At 36.0% G+C, this 18,837-nt stretch overlaps 1 protein-coding gene across 2 annotated transcripts; it reads left to right on the forward strand.

The window, feature by feature from the left end:
- Positions 1 to 365: 365 nt before the first annotated feature.
- Positions 366 to 18,405, forward strand: LOC111321532 (kazrin). Of its 2 annotated transcripts, XM_022924443.2 has the most exons (10): positions 366 to 1,490; positions 3,626 to 3,862; positions 5,886 to 6,192; positions 6,500 to 6,680; positions 7,891 to 7,944; positions 8,504 to 8,605; positions 8,896 to 9,062; positions 12,274 to 12,400; positions 13,276 to 13,354; positions 16,017 to 16,155. In XM_022924443.2, the coding sequence occupies exons 1-9, from the start codon at positions 401 to 403 to the stop codon at positions 13,318 to 13,320; spliced, it is 2,310 nt and encodes a 769-aa protein (XP_022780178.2). In that variant the 5' UTR covers positions 366 to 400; the 3' UTR covers positions 13,321 to 13,354; positions 16,017 to 16,155. The 2 variants fall into 2 exon arrangements, with proteins under 2 accessions (XP_022780178.2, XP_022780177.2); XM_022924442.2 differs by lacking the exon at positions 13,276 to 13,354 and having other exon boundaries at positions 367 to 1,490; positions 16,017 to 18,405.
- The last annotated feature ends 432 nt before the right edge of the window (positions 18,406 to 18,837 follow it).

The following is an 18,837-nucleotide window of genomic DNA, read 5'->3' on the forward strand; positions in this document are numbered from 1 at the left end:
CCGAGAAGACTAGAATATCTAACCATTTCTTGATGTTATAGAAAGGTAGCATATTCTTCTCAATTATTTTAAGACCTTGAGTGTTGGTCCGGCCGGGGCTTGAACCCTCGACCTCCCGCACAACAGTCCAGCGCTCTATCCATTGAGCTAACTGGGAGGCGGTTTAGTCACCTTCATCAGCCTGCAAAGTAAGGGATCTGAAGGAAATGATGACAGAGAATGAAATCGTTTCTTTGAACTTCTTTCACGAAGAATTTGCGAATTTTGAAGAACACCAAAGAGTTAAGATTAAAGTGCAGTAGGGATGGGTTAGGTGCGGTAAGTCATAATTTCATCGAAGTGAGGCTACCGTCTGGCGTCTTTGTGACCTCTGAATATTTTATTGTCACACAAATCAAACATGGCGGACGTAAACAGTAAGGAAAAAACAGATGCCTCTCCCGCCAAGGAACGCAAGTTTTCTTTGACACCGACAGAGGCCATAGCTGAAGTCGACAAGCTCAAAGAAAGGGTTCGCTCGCTATCTTTTAGTAGTACGGTCTCAGGAGAAAGTACTGATAGTGGCAGTTCTGTCACACGACCGCTCGTGAAAAAGCAGGACGATTTAATCGCTTGCCTGAGTGTTATGCGGCGCTTGATGGAACAGGCGGAGGGTGAGAGTAAACGAATGAGAGAAGAAAAACTTGTCATTGCCTCTAAAATCAACAGTTCTCTCACTGCGGTTAATCGGGAGGTGGAATATTTGAAAGCCGAACTTAGAGATCAAGACAAGAGGTTGTCGGAGCTTGCGAGCGATAAATTAACTCCTGAAACGAAAACTGATGGCGCTGGATCGTCCAAGAGTAAATTAGAAGATTATAAAGAAGACAATGATAGATTACGATGTGAAAACGAGTTTTTAACCAGAGAACTCAACGAATGGAGAAATGGAAACACAGATTTAGATCAGCTTCGGCAAAGGCTCCATTCTTGTGAACACGAAATTGCTCGCGCTAAAGAAACGATTTCTTGTATGAAAATGGAAAGGAAGCGTTTGAAAACAGAGAAAATGGGTTTACTTAATCAAATGAAGCAGGTTTATGGAATATTGGAGGTAAAAGAAACGGAACTCAGAGAATTTATTCAGAATTATGAACAACGGATGTTAGAGGGTGAAGAACGAATTAAGCGCCTTGAGAGCGAAAAGCGGACTTGGGATAAGGAGCGATGTGATCTATTAAGAGAAACCGATAGTTTAAAATCACAGTTGGAAATGAAAGACGTACAGTTGAAGGAGTTGGAAACTGATTTTTTCGAAGTAAAACGACATCTAACTGCTTTGCAATCCTCGCTAAGCGAGAACAATTCACAGTTCTTTTTTAAAACGAACAACTTAAATTTGGACACCACAGGAGGCAAACTTACATGTAGAACGAACGCTACGAATGTTAAGAAGATAAATTCCGTGCAAAACTTGAAAGATTCACCAAAATCCCCGCTAAAAAACGGAGGTAGGTTTGTTTGCGTGATCTTGATCTCGCTTCAAATTTTTGTGTAATGTACATTACTTTGTTTATTTTCTCATTTTTGTGCGAGAAGGAAAAGGCTTTAACAGTTTTCAAAATAGTCAGCCTTCCTGGCGAAGATTTGCTTTTAATTCAGGAAATCTGTGTTAATTTTACAATCTTCACTCCACAATCTCCTTTAAACTTATTAGATGTTGAAAGCGCTAATTCGATTGCGTTACGATCTTCACCAGACCTTGTGTATGAGAGTCAGACTATTGATTTCACAGTAATCAGGTGCTATGTGATAGCGAGCACACTACTAACAGAAATTTGATAGTGATATTAATAAACTCAGACTTAATCTCGCCAAGATATCCACCTAACGCACATTCTTTTTTTATTAAAAAATGTAGATCTACTCTGTTTATGTTTCACTAAAACCCGAATACCGGATGTTTGCCGAATTAAGACTTCAACTGGAAAATTATGCCACTCCCCAGCCATCCGTCAACTTAAATTCAAGTAGTCAATCTGTCAAAGTGTACATTTACAACTTTTATTTACATTATCTCTTAGTCACAGACACAGAGGCACAGTTAAATTATTCCTTTTCAAATTATTCTCAAATTTAAACCACTTGATTTAGGTGACATGGATATTCTTTTGGAAAGGCTTGCAAGTCGATCGTGTTTGTTATTAAAATCAGATGTCTTCATAATCACTAGACAAAGAAGCTTATGTGACAGATTAATGAGTTTGCCCTAAGGGCGTCTTACAGTTAATCAATAGGGATTTGCAACCTTTTTTTATTGGTACATTATTATGTGCAAGAGAGCTATAGTTATCAGTTTTGAGCTAAATTATCAATTTTCAAGCTATTGATGACAGTAATTTGATATTAATCAGACCATTTTAATGGATTAGTGACCACTTTTAAACAGATATGTGTATTCCTTTAAAACAAAGCAATTCACAAAAGGCAGGGATCTTAGTTCAAGACCACAAGAGACTTTTTTTTATCTCATTTTGTTCTTTTTTTTTAATGTAGTGGAAAAAATGTTGAAAGTTTAGCCACAATAAATTCCCATTATAATTTAGATCATGCAAAATAATGTTAGAGAAGTCTGCGTGTCTTATTTTATGGCCAGATGGCAATTTTTTCTTGACATTATTGTTGTTAACTTATTTTCATCATTGAGCTTTACAATTTTTCTGTTTTACATGGTATCTTGAGGTGTTACAAAACATAAATTTGTTGATATTTGTGTCTAGGTTTTTGTATATACTGAGTAGTTAAAAATGAGTTGTTTACAGCAGCAGGCTTTCTTCTGGCTGCTGTTGATCCTTTTCAAAGGATGAAAGTAAAAGCAAAAAGTAGTTAGATAACATGTCATGTTATCGTAAAAAAAGCCTTCATCTCAATTATAAATCTGTTTATTTGAAAATTTAGGAAGAAATCATATCTACTTTTCATGAAATTTTCATCATTCCCAGGCTATATGTTCACTTACACAGAAACTCTGAGAAATTATCTGAGTTGAATCTAAGTATCATGGAAATGTTGCTAAGATCCTTATCATCTTATTTTCCATTATGCACATCAATCATTTGATGAGAAGTTTCCTTCTGACTGAATATTTCTCACTTCAAAATTTGTATCAGTGGAGTTTTTTTTTATAATAGCTTAAGTCATGTACATAGGAAGCTGAACTCCAGGTGGCAGTAGAACTAATTGTGTTGTCCAATGCCATGTTATCTATCACCTTTACTGATAGTTTTCAAATTCTAATGTTTCTACATACAGTATCAGTTCATCATTGCATTATAATTTGGATATATCAACAAAGTTGAAATGGTAAATTGGCCACCATAACGATTCCAAAAGCTGACGTTTTGAGCGTTAGCCCTTCGTCGGAGCGAATGACGAAGGGCTAACGCTGGAAACGTCAGCTTTTGTAATTATTACGGTGGCCAATTTACCATCATTGCATTGTCTCCTTCTTGGTGTAAAATTATGGTTATTTCCTAGATGGTGGATTTTCATGATTTTACAGTCCACACAATGAATGTAAACTGGGAATAGCCAATTTGGTACTTTCCCTGTTTTACTTGATATTTTTTATTTTAATTTTTTTTAGATCACTGTCCTGTGCCAGCACCACAATCACTGGTGGGGTCAAATTCATCAGATTCCCTGTCTGATTTAAGCCAAGCCCCTACACCACATGACTCAGAAGTTTTTGATTTTGGTGTTCCAACCAACTATGAAGAACAGGACCCAAGGAAGAAGAAAATCAAGAGACGTTCATCCTCATTGTCTAGGTTTTTTTCACGAGGAAAGCAACGGAAGCCTGTCTTCAAGCCATTAGTTAAAGGTAAGTGGCCAATATTATATGTTGTGTTTAATTGTTTTTACCTGTCATTGTTCAAGTGAGTCTAAAGGTGTACTGCTTTGAAAGAACTTTTACACTGTGATTTAAATCTGAAGCAAAGTATTAGATTTTTAATTGATAGCTCTGTGTTTTTCCTTCTTTCTTTTTTTAATTTCATACCATTAAATCCATTTTATTTTGTCATAAGGGTTAAATACAGAGTTGTTTAGATTTTAACCATATATCAGTAATATATAATATATAATGAGACATAGTTGTTCGTAACTTTCACATGCAGGGCCTCTCTGAAAACCACCATGAATGTTTCAAGAGTGTACTGTGTGTAAACATTATCATAAAAAAATGATCATAATAGTAACTGATGAATTTCTCAGCTGTTTTCACTCTCTCCTTTGTTCAGAATTCTGTTTTGCATCACAAATGAAAACTATGAATAGGTTTATTTTGGTCAAATTCTATCAGAATAACTGATTTTTTCCAGGCATGATGAGGGCTACTCAGATAAACTCAAGTCAGAGTACTTCATGTCACTGAAGTGTTTCTGTTTCTCATCCTAAGGAAAATGCATATTTTTTCCAGGAAGATTTTAGACTCCTTTTAATTTTGTTTGTAAAAAGGGTTTTTTAACAAAAAAGACCTTTTTCAATAAATGGGAGAATCCAACTCTAAAGGAAGAGCTTAAATATTTGTAGATTTTTCTCTTTCTTTAAAATTTGTTTTGACTATTATTACTGTTAGTGGTGTTTGTTTTGCTGTTTCTGAGTTACTTTATTATACTTTGGTCTATACATGTTGCTCTTCTGTGCTTCCTTAATTTGTATTTAATTCCAGTTGTTTTACCAGTTTGTGTAGAATTATCAAGTATGATGCAATTTCATGAACTATTTGTAAAGTGAGAATTTAAATTGTACATTACCCTTTAAATTTTGCAACTGAATATTAGCATTTGGGTGCTACTCTGTTAACAAATTTGAGTCCAAATAAAGTTAATGTATGTATGTTATAATGTATGTATGAAGATGACTTCAGAATGTTGAAACATGATTGATATGCAAATTTAAGAAAAATTGATGTTTTGTTTTGTTTTGTTTTTTGTAAATGGATTTTAAAGACCCTCTGCTTAGAAAGAAACTAATAGATACATATAACAACATGAGAACAGGAATTCCAGTCACCTTGCCACTAGGAAGGCCAAGGTAATCTGGCCAGTACCAAATTGATATCAGTTGAATTGCCACCAAGGTCACCTGTTAATTTGGTATGAATTGGAAACTTTAGCTGACTCTAATAAAAATTAAGTCAAGTGAGCCTCATCATAAAAGTGCAAATTGAAAAGTCTGTAAACATTTAGAATATTCAGCAAAGGAAAAGGTAACCATGCAAAGAGACCATAACTTTTTTTACTTGAACAAACCAATGACAAGATCAACAAGAAATATTATCGATCACTTACATTTTTCTTATTGACAAAACAAGTTTTTTGAAAGATCACAGCAACAAGAAACAAGTCAGAGCTCAAGCAAATGTATTATTATTATTATTTTAATAGTTATACTTAATACAAGGTAAGTTGGGGTGCATTTTATTCCCTGGTGGTATGGTAACATGCCCTGGTAGCAAGAGGAATGGAAAACCCATCCTTGGTACTAATTGCTAGTAGTAGGTTGCAGTATATATACCAAAGAAAGACAATGATATTACTCTGATGTAAAATCGGATGACTAATTTTAAACGAATGTTTGAGTACCTACTATTATTCTTTTAAGGTTTTATGGAATTATACCCTTTATATTGATGTGCACAACTCAACAAATAGATTCCATGTTGCAGTGCATCAGTTCATGAATAGATCACAAAATCAGCTACTGTAACAGTACATGTAAAAACAAAACAAAAAAAGCACTGACGCTCATAGCACATTTTGACATAATTATTTTGTATATCCCAGTAACTCATTTTCCCAAATCTGACCACACTTGTAACTCTTCTTCTTTAATTTTTGCAGAGTTTCCAGACATCGATAATGTGGACAAAACTCCAATCAGCATGAGTTATGCTGAGAAAAAGCGTGTGTGGGAACTACATAAAGACATCCCAATGGTTTGTTGGAAAGCCAATATGGTTTTAGCTTGGCTAGAAGTGGAGTGTCAAATGCCCATGTATTCACCCATGTGTTATGACAACATCAAAAGTGGAAAAGTATTGTTAGAGCTTAGTGATACCGAGCTTGAAGCTGGACTTGGTATGGGTAACATTATGCACCGAAGGAAACTGAGATTGGCCATTGAGGATTACAGGGACCCCTCCTATGTGTAAGTGCTTCTCATGCATCTTTTAATTCAAATGCAGATTTCTTTGCTCTCTTATAATCAAGGTGACTGATATGGAGAGCCAAATGGTGCAGCTATTTCAGTGACTGCTTTTTATACTTTTAATGATATAGTTTGCCCACAATGCATTTTGTTCTTTTTCCTGTCATAAAGGTTAATGCGTAATATCACCATGCAAGTTAAATAGAAAGTTCTTAATAATTCAAATTCAGTAATTTTGATTCACCAACTTATTTTTTATCTGAATATTATTGTAAAGTTCTAATGGCTTTTTGCTTGTTGTGTTTAGAAAATTTCCAGAGATATCCTCTGTAGATCACCTTTGGGTGTCCCGAACATGGATTAGAGACCTGGGTCTCAGCCAGTATTGCTCAGCATTTGAAGCTCAGATGATTGATGGGAGGCTTTTGAATGTGCTCACAAGAAAAGATATGGAGAAATATCTCAATGTCAGCAAAAAATTCCATCAGGTAAGATCAGAAGGATTGTGAGCCATCTTATTTCTACCCTCATGGAACCTCTAATTATCATTATTACACTCGCCTCTCAAAAAGGGCCACCTCACAACTCCTAGAGGACAATTTATGGATTGAATCTTATTTAAACTCCATCCCTGTTTACTGTGAACAACAGCCAACTCTACATACATTAGTGCCAAGAGCCGCCAAAGTGTATCCCAACAGTAAAATGACTTCTTATCAGGGGCTAGTTGATCACCAACAGAGAAGGGGTGTAGCAAAATAATTGATACATTTCCAAACACACAAACCTATACACTTTGTTTTGGTAACAAAAAACTAACAAACTCCATGTTTCCTACTTGTTTTATTTTGTTAACACTTTTCCTTGGAATACTTTTAGGTTTCCTTCAAATCCATAGATTTAATCTGAGAACAGTCAAACCTCAATTATCCAGACTCGTTGAGACTAGACAAAATAGTCTGGATAATCGAGGGTCCGGATAATCGAGAATATGAATATTAATGAGGAACAAAAACTGATTAAATTAAGAAAGCTACATTTAATCCTGCAACAAAACATTTACAAATCACCAGTTTTGAAAAAGATATGGTCTACATCTTTACTGTCCTATGTGAATACCTCTACATGTGTGTATGCATGAACAATTAAAATCAATGAAAAATGTTTCTATTGGCCTAAAATGTTGAGGTAAGTCAGTTTGTCTTAAAGAAGAACATCACCTTTACTTCACTTTTCAGTGCTGTAGTTTTAAAAAGAATATTGCTACGGATCTTGATCATGACCAATAAATATTCATGAAAAAATTGGGACAAGAGAAAAAGTCCGGATAATCGAGAAATCCGGATAATCATGCAAGGTCCAGACAGTCAAGGTTTGACTGTATAATACATTTACACGTATCTGCTACAGTGAGAATGTGTATCATAAAACCTCAACAAACTCCTTCCAAGAACCACCCCTTGTACAAGTGCCACTTAGTCTCGTACTTTCCTTTGTTCTTGAGGTTCAATTGCTTATTATTTGTGCTGAAGACTGATGTTTTCAACCTACCTATTGTAAACACCTGGGAGATTACTTAAATTTGAAAAGTCTCCCATTAGTTCAAGATCCAAAGTGGCTCCCAACCCTCTTAGATTCTTGTTTGTGACACCTAGAAAACTTAACATACTGATGGAGTTTTTTTTTTATGTTTCAAAGTCAAGTATCCTTCACGGTATTAAGTTGCTTCGCATGATAGAGTTCAACAAAGAGGTTTGTCAATTGTGCAATACTGTATAGCTTAAGACACATAATTGTATTGACCTGGAACCAGCTATTTCAGTAATCAATCTTTCTTATCTCACTGTTGTTTTTCCTTTCTTTGATGAGAGTTGCATTTTAACAATTCATCTACATATACAACAAAGCTAGATGTATTGCATACCCCAATTACATTGATTTTATTATTTCACAAATATGCCATTTTACCATATTTGGCCAATGAAACATACAAAGCTATGTAGAAGTGCACTTGGGCAGGATGGCTTTTTCCGGACCAGCTCATGTCAATTTGTCCAGCCCTTCACATATGTCAGCTTTCACTATGGTTTTGTATAGGATTGCGTGATATGGTCATATGATGAAAAAACAGTATTCATTGGTTTAATATACAATACAAGGGGACATTTTGCTCATTGCTTGTATTTAATCCCCTCTTCTACAGGGTACAGAAAAACACTATGCAATGTGCAAAATATGCACAAGTATAAGTTGAACCATCGATTAAGGTGTATGTATTTTGCAACTTTATGTGTATTTTGTCTTTGTGCAGTTTCTAATGGATCGTAGAAGAAAGAGTGAAGAAAGTGATTTAGATCCTCTAGTTTGGACCAGTGAGAGAGTTGCCAAGTGGTGCCGTTCTGTAGACTTGGGGGTAGGTGAATTATCTCAAAAATATGCGCTGAGTTATAACATGAATCGACTGTTTGGAAGTTAGGGTATTAATGGCACAAGAATGTGCCTTTAGCTTATGAAGGAGATTAAAGACTTTGTAATTGAATTTTTGTTCAAGTAGATGCTCCAGGATTCCAGTGAGATGACAAAGAATTAAAAATTTTGGAAAACATGTTTGATACTCAGTCAGGGACAATCAAAGGGTAGCAGTCATTTACTTTCTCAATGTAGGGGTAAAATTATAAATTATGTTTGGATTTTTCATGAAAGGAATATGCAGACAGGTTGAGGGACAGTGGTATCCATGGAGCATTGCTGGTCCTTGATCTCTCATTTGGAGCTGATGAACTGGCTCAAGCTCTTGGCATTCATTCTTCCAAGAACATTATCAGGAGGCATCTTACCTCTGAACTGTTGTCTGTGTTAGGCCCTGCAAGGTAGGGTAGCTTTTAACATCAACAACAACTTTTCATACACTCAACATAATTAACTTAAATTAAAATTGTTCTTTTATTTGTAATAATTAACTACAGTTATTTACTTGATATAAAAATTTCAGTGCTAAATTGTGAAATAGGTAGCTAAATCAACCAAACAATAAAGGCTGATAGTTTCTAAAGAAACTGTTGGAGGCTGCATCGGTGGGGCCGGGTAACAAAATAATTCAAATATATCAACAAAGTTGAAATGGTAATTTGGCCACCATTACAATTATAAAAGCTGATGTTTCGAGCGTTAGCTCTTCATTGGAGCAAATAGAGGAATTGTAGGTTGTGTGTGCTTTTAAAGGCAGAAAATGGAGCTACGTTATTGGTGGGAACGTGGCAAGGAGAAAAACATGAATAAATTAGTGGAATGAAAAGTGTTCGTTGATACCTGTGGGATTTAGACTGCTGGTTTGAAAGATGAGCTTTTGTTCAAGAGTTTTACGGCTTTCTGTGCTACCTAGGTGTAAGGAAAGACCGCAGATTGCCATATGTTGCTTAGAATGACTAGGTAAATTAAAATGTCTAGTGACTGGTTTCGATGTGTCCTTGTCATTCCTCTCCATGTCGCAAAGGTGTTCTCGGAATCAGTCGCGTAGTCTTCTGTCTGTTTCGCTGATGTAAATCTTTTTACAATAAGTGCAAGTTATGCAATAGATTACATTGGCGAAGGTGCACGTGAAGTGATCGGTGATCTTAGTGGATCGTTTGGGTCCCAATATTTTCTCAGTGTTGTGAATGAAAGGACACGTTTTGCATCATACCCGAGCGCATTTAAAAGTTCCTGGTTGGCCATTAGTCTGAAAGAACTTCTGACCAAAAAATTGCCTATGTTTTTGTCGCGTTTGAATGAAATGAGTGGAGGCTGCAAAAAGATAGTGCTTGTCTCTGGATCGTTTTGAAGTAATTTAAAGTTGTTAGGAATGATGGATTTAACTGAGTGGTTGTGAGGGTGAAACGTGAGAGTGAATGGTATGCAGTCGGAATCTTCCTTTTGTGATGTTTGTAGTGCTGAATGTCAATCATTAAGTTGGGCGCGGTGGTAACCCGCTTGAATGAAAGAATTAGGGTAGCCACGTTTATCGAAAAACTGGCACATTGACTCTGATTTGTGGTGGAAATCAGAGTCATCACTACATAAACAATGAAGTCTTAGAAACTGAGAAAAAGGAACAGAATTCTTAATGTGAGATGGATGCGAAGACGAATACAACAAGTAATTATGCGAGTCTGTAGGTTTGTAATACACACTAGTGCATAAACTGCTGCCTTCAATTGAAACTTTGATGTCTAAAAAAGATAAAGAATTGTCAGAAATTTCCCAGGTATATTGCAGAGCTGGGTGAAAAGAATTGACTGTGGTTATGAATTGAGTGAGCTCCTCTCTGGTAGAGGAGGTGGCGCCGATACAGTCGTCGATGTAGCGACCGTAGGGTTCAGGTTTAGAGCCATTGTATTGGCTGAAAAATTGGTGTTCGACAAAACCTACAAAAAGAGTGGCATAGCTAGGTCCCATTTTGGTACCCATGGCTACACCATTGGTTTGTTTGAAAAAGTTGTCCCGAAATGAACAACGATTGAGTGTGAGCAATAGTTCGGCTAAGCGTACTTGTGTTTCAGATTTAGGTTCCTTAACAGTATGTTGATCAAAAAAATGTTTAAGGGCCAGAAGACCTTCGCCATTAGGAATGACAGTGTAAAGAGACGTAATATCCATGGTGAAAAGAAGTTTGTTTTGGCCAAGGAAATTAAAGTCGCAAAAATTTGAAGAGTGTGTTGGCTGTCTTTAATATATGATGGTAAAGTTTTCATGATGGGAGCCATAATTTTGTGTAGATAGCTGGAGATAAGTTCATTAGGTCAACTGCAAGCCGAGACAATGGGCCGACCCGGGTTGTTAGGTTTGTGAATTTTAGGTAAAAAGTAAATACAAGAAGTTCTAGGAGTGATTATGATGAGATTTTTTGCTGTGGCTGGCAATTCTTGTTTAGTTATAAGTTGGTTGATCGTATTCTTGACGGTGTTTTGATTGCTGGCAGTGAGGTCTTTGTCGACCTTTTGATAAAAAGAGGTGTGAGAAAAGTTGCCGCAAAGCTTCTTTTTGGTAGAGGTCGGTGTGCCAAACAACGACTGAGCCGCCCTTATCAGCCGTTTTGATAACTGTCTTTGCGTTTTCTAAGGCTTTTTAGAGCCGACCACTCTTCAGAAGAGAGATTGGAAAATTTGGTAATACAATTGAAATTAAGTTTGTTGATATCGTGGCAACATTTTTTAATAAAAAAGTCTAATGATGCGAACTGGCCCTCCGGGGGAGTCCATTTAGACTTTCGAGTCTGAAGTGTTTCAAAAGTGTCTTTGTTCGAGGTGTTAGAATCATCCTCTTTGTCATCCTCTTTCCTTACACCTAGGTATTACGGAAAGCCGTAAAACTCTTGAACAAAAGCTCATCTTTCAAACCGGCAGTCTGAATCCCACAGGTATCAACGAATGCTTTTCATTCCACTAATTTATTCATGTTTTTCTCCTTGCCACGTTCCCACCAATAACATAGCTCCATTATCTGCCTTTAAAAGCACACACAACCCACAATTCCTCTATTCGCTCCGACGAAGGGCTAACGCTTGAAATGTCAGCTTTTATAATCGTAATGGTGGCCAATTTACCATTTCAACTTTGTTGATATATTCTAATTAAATCAACCAAAGGTTTTCTTGTTAGCTCCCTTTACATTTTAAGTTCTTGGTGGCAGCAAGGTTGGGAAGTAAAGGGGAAAAGATATATATATATATGTATTGATATAAACAATGGGGGAAAAGTTACCTGTGGGTAAACTGTACTAATTGTAAGGCAAGGTTGCTTAATTTCTTCTTGAACTGACAGTAGATGAGGTTTGAATTGCTTTGAAAATGCAATTACAGTTGAGTCTTTTAATTAGGATGGAAGGTCACTCCAAATATCAATTGGCATGAGAGAAATTGATTCTTTACCCACATTAGCTCACACTTGAGGTTTATAGACTGAGATTCTTTATTTGCAAAAATTCAAAGTGAAGGGGAAATCTAACTTTATGCATATACAGTGTTATGATTCAAAATGCATTGTGTTTGGATTTCATTTGATCAATCAAGGGAACTTACATAGAATTTGTTCAAAATCCAATTAGAGCTGCAGTGGCTCCCGGTGAAACTGAAATGAAAAGCAAAGAAAAACAGAAGAGACATCGATCACTGAGTTTCAACTCTGGCAGCAGAACTAGCATGAGTTCAGATATCAAACGACACAGTTTTAGGGTAAGTAAGTGCATTACATGCTAAATATTGAAATGATACTATTCATATGCCTATGTAGTAGTTTAAAGAGAACTAAAGAGAATGTATGTCTCTTTTCAGGACATTGTACTATTAGACAGACAAAACTTAAGGTTGTGCTGTCTTCAAATTTACCTTTGAATGAATATAAAAAAATTATCACATTCTTTTCTGGTTGTATTGAAACAACATCATTATGAGACCTGTGTGTTTATGTGGAATATTTATTGTACATGGTAGGAATGTTTACATCATACAGTTTATTTGAAAAATGAATTCAGGTCGGAACAATTTTGATCCCTAAGGATCAAAGAAAGAAAAAAAGAAAGAAAGAAAGCTCTTTCTCAGAGGGAAGATTTTATTATCCTTGTTTTACATAATAGTTTCATATTATTTCCGTTAAAGTTAAGTGTAATACTTACTAGCCTATTAAATTCAAATCACTGAAATTGTAATAACCAAATTTTAAAATAATCTTTAATCTTAAAAATAAAACAATTGTAATTTGTTCACTTAAATGTTTACATTTTCTCTGCAGTTTGAATTACCTCAGAAAAAGGAAAATAATTATTGTGGGTATTTATAATACCTGGAAATCTTCAAATAACAAATCACTCCATTTAACTCTGATGAATATTGAAATTGTTCTGTTTTAATTAATTGCCTCTTCCCTTCCTTGAAAATTCTTCTACTTTAAAAAAATTGTATTCATTAAATAGCGACAACTTAAACTGATCACTAACTGGGTCCTTTTTTAACCACTTTTTGCAATTTTTTTTGGTAAGCACAGGTGCTTCCTTCAAATATGCTACTGAACAGCCTACTGTAACAGTTCTGTTATTAACATCTTTCTGTAGAAGGTCGCACTCTGTGCTAAATCGACTATGGAGACTCATCTCTGAAGCTGGCTGCAGACTGACTCTTCTTCAGTGAAATGTAAATACTGTTGACACTCTCCATAAGCTAGTGAATGCTCTCATCTTTTACCCAAGCCCTTAAAATTTTTCTGAGACAGTCATTCTGCTTACTTTTACTTCCTCAAACATCTTAAACTTTAGACATGGCCTGTCATGGTAGTGGTGTGGACAGGACCAATTCAACAACACTATGATACAATAAATTATTTATTGATTTAATATAAAGCGATCTCTGTCATTGTGGACAATTATCCTTCTTTACCAAATTAATTGACAAAATGCGGTGATTTTAAGCAAAACTTGTGGGCTTAAATTTCTTTGTCAAGGAAAATAAAACTGTGAGCCAAACATGCATCTATCACATTTTAATACCTGGATGATAAAAATTCTTAACATGCTCTTAATGCTTAATTCTTAGATGCTCAATATATCATTAAAACCTGTACTGGCAATGATTGAAACTGAATTTAAAATTTTTGTGAAAAATCATGACTTAACCAAGTTGTCAGTTCCTCTGCTTCATGTAATTATGTCAGTAAAAAATGATAGATCATTTCACACAAATTTGAAAGAAAGGTCTAGTTGTTAATTGTGTGCCAAAAAAGAATCTGTCTTTGGTATGCTGGAAAATGGTTACAAAAGCACTTACCAATAATCCTGGATTGAAAGTAAATATATCCTTATAGTTGTTGAGTTAGGTTTCCCCCAAAATAAAAGATTTGTAAAAACATTGTAATGTGGTCTTTAAACATTGAAATGATCGAGAGCATTCACTTGTCTGTGGGAGGAGAATCCACTGACGTGCTTGGTGCATTAGTCTTAAGTTGTCTACTTTCTTTTTGCATGTGCATGCTTTGTATGTGACTAGTTTTATTGGTACATAACTACACTATTTCCATACTCTTACGTTTTCTTACCCCTAGCCTTGTCACCAAACTCGTAAATGCACGAACAACCACCAAGTTATAAACACAAACCAACAACCTATCTACTTACTTATCTACCAGCCTCGATTCTCGATTTCCTTTTTGTTTGGAGAATCGAGATGGGACGTTCAAATATAAGACAGTTTTGAAAAAAATATTTGCAAATGCAACCACATGCTTTCCTGTTTTCGACATTCACATCTACTAAACAACCAAGCTGTTTACATGCCAGTCCCTTAACTAACTAACTAACTAACTAACTAACTAACTAACTAACTAACCTATCCATAAAATCTAACCCAGTGAACCCACTTGTCTAGCTACCGACCTACTTGTTTCTGTACCTGGCTGTATACTACACTACTTCTCTGCCTTCTTGCCTGACTGCTTTGCTAACAGGCCTTTGCTTTTCCGTGTACCTTGTACAAACCTGTTGTGTTGTAACCCACTCTTACCAAACCCGACCACCATCGCTCTGCCTGCGTTTTGCTTATCCAGGTCTTCCTAAAAATATTCTACTTTCATGAAAAATTCGATATGATCTCTGGTGAAATGTCAATCAGTGCCTGTTTGTAAAGTTTCGTATGATTGAAAAGTGTTTCATAAACCAGACAGCTTTAAACGGGGCCGAGAGACAATCAAAGTTGATAAAATTCTCAAATACTAGTTAGTTTGAAATCCTAACCAACGCTCAGTCTTCATTCATGTGTATGGTTTGTAATATTAACCTCGTTTTCCTGAACCTAGTACCTTTTCCTATCCATTTTGACGTTACTGGGATTGTAGAATAATTTCAAACCATTATGTCAGAGTATCATTACTCATCTTCACCTTGAAAAGTAATCATGATGGTCGAACCTGTATTGAGCGTGAACCAAATTCTGCTAAAATGGCGCCTTGACATCACCTGACACAAAGTAAGGAAATCACGGTAGAAGCTAAAAGCATGTTGGTGTTTTTGAAGAGCCTTGTGACAAAATATGTCACATGTAAGGATGGCCCAGCTTTGTTAAAATGGCTCAAAGAGGGTTCCTGAATTAAATTGAATCTTGTAGACATTTTAACCAATAACAGCAATTGCTGTTAATCTTTGTAACCAATAGAATAAATTTTTTTTGATTTGGATCTCTTATACCCATTAGTATAGGTAATCGCATGAGTCCGAGTAAAATTAAGGATTAATATCGCGCGTGTTTTTGGAAGTTGCTGAAATTGCCCGAGTCGCTGCGCGACTCGGGTAATTTCTGCAACTTCCGAAAACACAAGTGATATTAATCCTTAATTTTACGAGGAACCATGTGATTACTTGTTTATAATATAAGGGGAAAAATGTTTTCTTACTGATCTCGCGCAAAACGGGACGCCATTGTTACAAAACAGAAATTTCTTTACCTAGGCAGCCGTGGCTAAGCGATTTTCAGCCAATCATTTTCAAGTAATTTTGCCCGGGGCAATTACAAAAATTGAGAAAAAAGCCCTCTGTCTTGACCAATCACCATTCAGTAATTTTGCCCCTTATATGATAAAGTCTTTTATGTTGATTAGTGTGGCCATTTTATTGGTATCCCCAATTCAGAGTCCATCTGAGCTAAACACATTGACACTTGAGTAAAGGTTTTACTTACTTACTTACTTACTTACTTACTTACTTACTTACTTACTTACTTACTTACTTACTTACTTACTTACTTACTTACTTACTTACTGGCTCTGCTTGTGAAATTGTAATAACCATCATTCTGTCTCTATTTCTAGGATTCATTCATGCTTCATAAAAAGAACAGACCGACAAGAACCAGTAGTGTTGGAGATGATTTGTCAAAGTCAGATTACCCTGCTGTACAAATGCGAAGCTCGTTTAGAAGATCTCGCCTGCGACCTAAGTCATCTTTACAGTAAAGAGAGAAGTAACAGCAATGGTCATTCAGAAAAAAAAATTGTCACACTTCTTTCAAGTTAGGAAATTACAAACTGTGAGTTAACTTCAAAGGGTTTTGGCTCACAGTGGGTTTATTTTGTACGTTATCAACATTTTGTAAGTACTCAGCCTTTGTCGTAACACCAATAGTCATTCAAAAAAAAAAAAGAAACCGGGTAACATTTCTTACAAGCTTGGAAATTACAAAACATACGTTTGCTACAAAGGGTTTTGGCCTACAATGGGTTTATTTCGTACGTCATCAACTTTTTTATAAGTACTCAGCCTTTGTCCTAGGAGAAGGATGTCAGTTTCACTTTCACTTTATAAAAAAAATCACTGTCACGGTAGTTTTCATCCTATTTTTATCGCGGTGGCATAATGTCAAATTGATGACACATAATGATTTTTTGTCCATGATAACTTAAATAATCCAATCAGCTTTTTGCTGAATCATTGCCACCCTTCCCTTCACTAAGCGGAATTTGTTGCAATTGAAATTCTGTCTCATCTCGGAGGCGACATTCATTAATCACATGGATTGCTCCCCTGCCTTCGTTTTGATTCCTGCGTACAATCCATGGTGCATACGGCCTTAAGAACCTCAGTTGAGCTGTGCTCATTCGGGTTTTAAATGAATTTATTTCGTGGACAAGTAGTTTGTTTTCAAGAACGAAACACCACTTAACTATTTAAAGCCTTTCATGATGATGCAGACTGTAATTAGAAGTTGTTTTGAAGTTTACGTAGTTGATATTCCGGTTTTGGTGTGAGGCGGGTCAGGGAGGGAAATGTTTCTGATGGAGTGAGTGAAGGCAGTGTGCCAAGATTTTGTGATGAGTAAGATGACGTCAGTGTTACGTATCAACTGAAGTGTTTGTTACACGCACGGATGGTTTTTTACCCATATGACTTCCAGTTCTAAAGAACTGTTGTTTTGTTTTGCCGAATGATTTGTTGCTGTCTAGACTAAATGACGCTAAAAACGGACACAAACAGCGTAGATCATTGTACAGTTTTAGAAATTCAGTCTGGTGTTAAAAATCGCAGAAAAGTGCTTGCGAAATAGGACGGATGCCAGACGGAATTGTTTTATGTCTTACGACTGACCGCAGTCGGTTGCTAAAAATATTTGATCATACAATAACACAAAATTTCTTGGTAGAAAAACTCAGCAAAACAGGACCATACTTGAAAGCTAACTAATTACAGGGATGGAAATTAGGTTCACTAATCTTGAGAGGTCTTCTATCACAAAACGTTTTACTCTTTTGAATTATAGATTGTAACATATGCACATATCAAAAAGTTTTAATTTTAACTGAATTATTTTTAGGAGTGATATTTAATTTTCTTATTTACAACATCCTAATTTATTGAGTAGTTATATGAATGTCAGTAGAAATTTAGACTACCGAGCTCAGTCTCAGAAAGAATTTATTTCACCACTATTATTACTATGACCTAGATGTTTCTTGACAGAAAGAAAAAAATTGTCGTAATATATTTAGCGTTTCCACTGTGTTGCTGGTCGATTTTTATAGCAAGAAAGCTGAATATTGTTTTATTTTTACACCGCTATACTATAAGTTTCTTGGGGATTAACTACTATTCTTTCCATTCTTGAGACATTCCTCAAATGTGAGGGGTAGTTTGGGGGAGGGGGTGGAGGTCGTGGAGTGCCCTTCTTTGTTGTTGTTTTGTCTAAAAATACAAACCTTGCAAGCCTCAAGTGGCGAAAAAGGACAACTTTCTAAGAATTCCCTGTACATACATCGCTCAGTGCTCATTGGACAAAACGTCACTTTTACTTAAACACAGTGTTGATGTGGATACGGTGAGACCTCCCCTCCCCCCCCCCTTTCTTATCTGCGCCCTCTCAACAGTACTCTTCCATGCGTTCCAGTTTGAGATGTTTTATTATTTTACTCCTTTAAACAAAGAAATACATTGTATATTTTTGAGGGAAAATTGAGCATTTACAGCATCAACCCATATTTCTCGTAAAGTAAGGTTTTAAAAGTCATTAATTCTGGTTAATAAACGTAAGAAAATTGTTTTAATATATGTATTGAGGGTCACCTGCACCTCGCTTAAACCTGTTAGAATTATTGAAGATCAACTGATTCTAAGGAGATTATTTATGTTGATCAGTAAACCGAGTGATAGTTGCTACAGACCAAAGCTTTTAAAATTTCATGTCAAATAAACACTAAGTAGCACTGATATCCTTTGAGTGTCTTTGTTTTATTACGGGGGACGACAACTCTAACAAACGCTGTTTCGGGACAAAGCCAAAATTATTCCGGGAATCTGGAGATTTCTCCGGGAATCGGGATACTTGGAAATTTTACCAGGAAACACGCGACAATTCCGGGACATTGCAGAAAAAAATCGGGACATGGAAGGAATTTTTAATTCCTGTTTTTATTTACGTTAAACTCGGTAAGTTAGGCATGAAATCTGTAAATGAAAATATTCAAACAGCGAGTGCAGCGCCGCGGCTTGTGGTTTACACAAACCAATCAGAAACGCACCCTACTGGGTGGGCACACAGTTATGGACTTATGGCGCGTATTTACGGACAAAAATATACATCGACATTCGTTGTTCAAAGCTTCATTATTGGTTCAATGTAGGACCCAGATCGACATTGAA

This window comes from Stylophora pistillata, chromosome 8, assembly GCF_964205215.1.
Source record: "Stylophora pistillata chromosome 8, jaStyPist1.2, whole genome shotgun sequence".
NCBI lineage: Eukaryota > Metazoa > Cnidaria > Anthozoa > Scleractinia > Pocilloporidae > Stylophora > Stylophora pistillata.

Excerpts from the sequence above, each read along its gene's own strand:
- LOC111321532 (XM_022924442.2), top strand. The coding sequence starts at position 401 with ATGGCGGACGTAAACAGTAAGGAAAAAACAGATGCCTCTCCCGCCAAG. Across the intron at positions 1,491-3,625 it reads ATCCCCGCTAAAAAACGGAG|ATCACTGTCCTGTGCCAGCA; the intron begins GTAGGTTTGTTT and ends AATTTTTTTTAG. Across the intron at positions 12,401-16,016 it reads TCAAACGACACAGTTTTAGG|GATTCATTCATGCTTCATAA; the intron begins GTAAGTAAGTGC and ends CTCTATTTCTAG.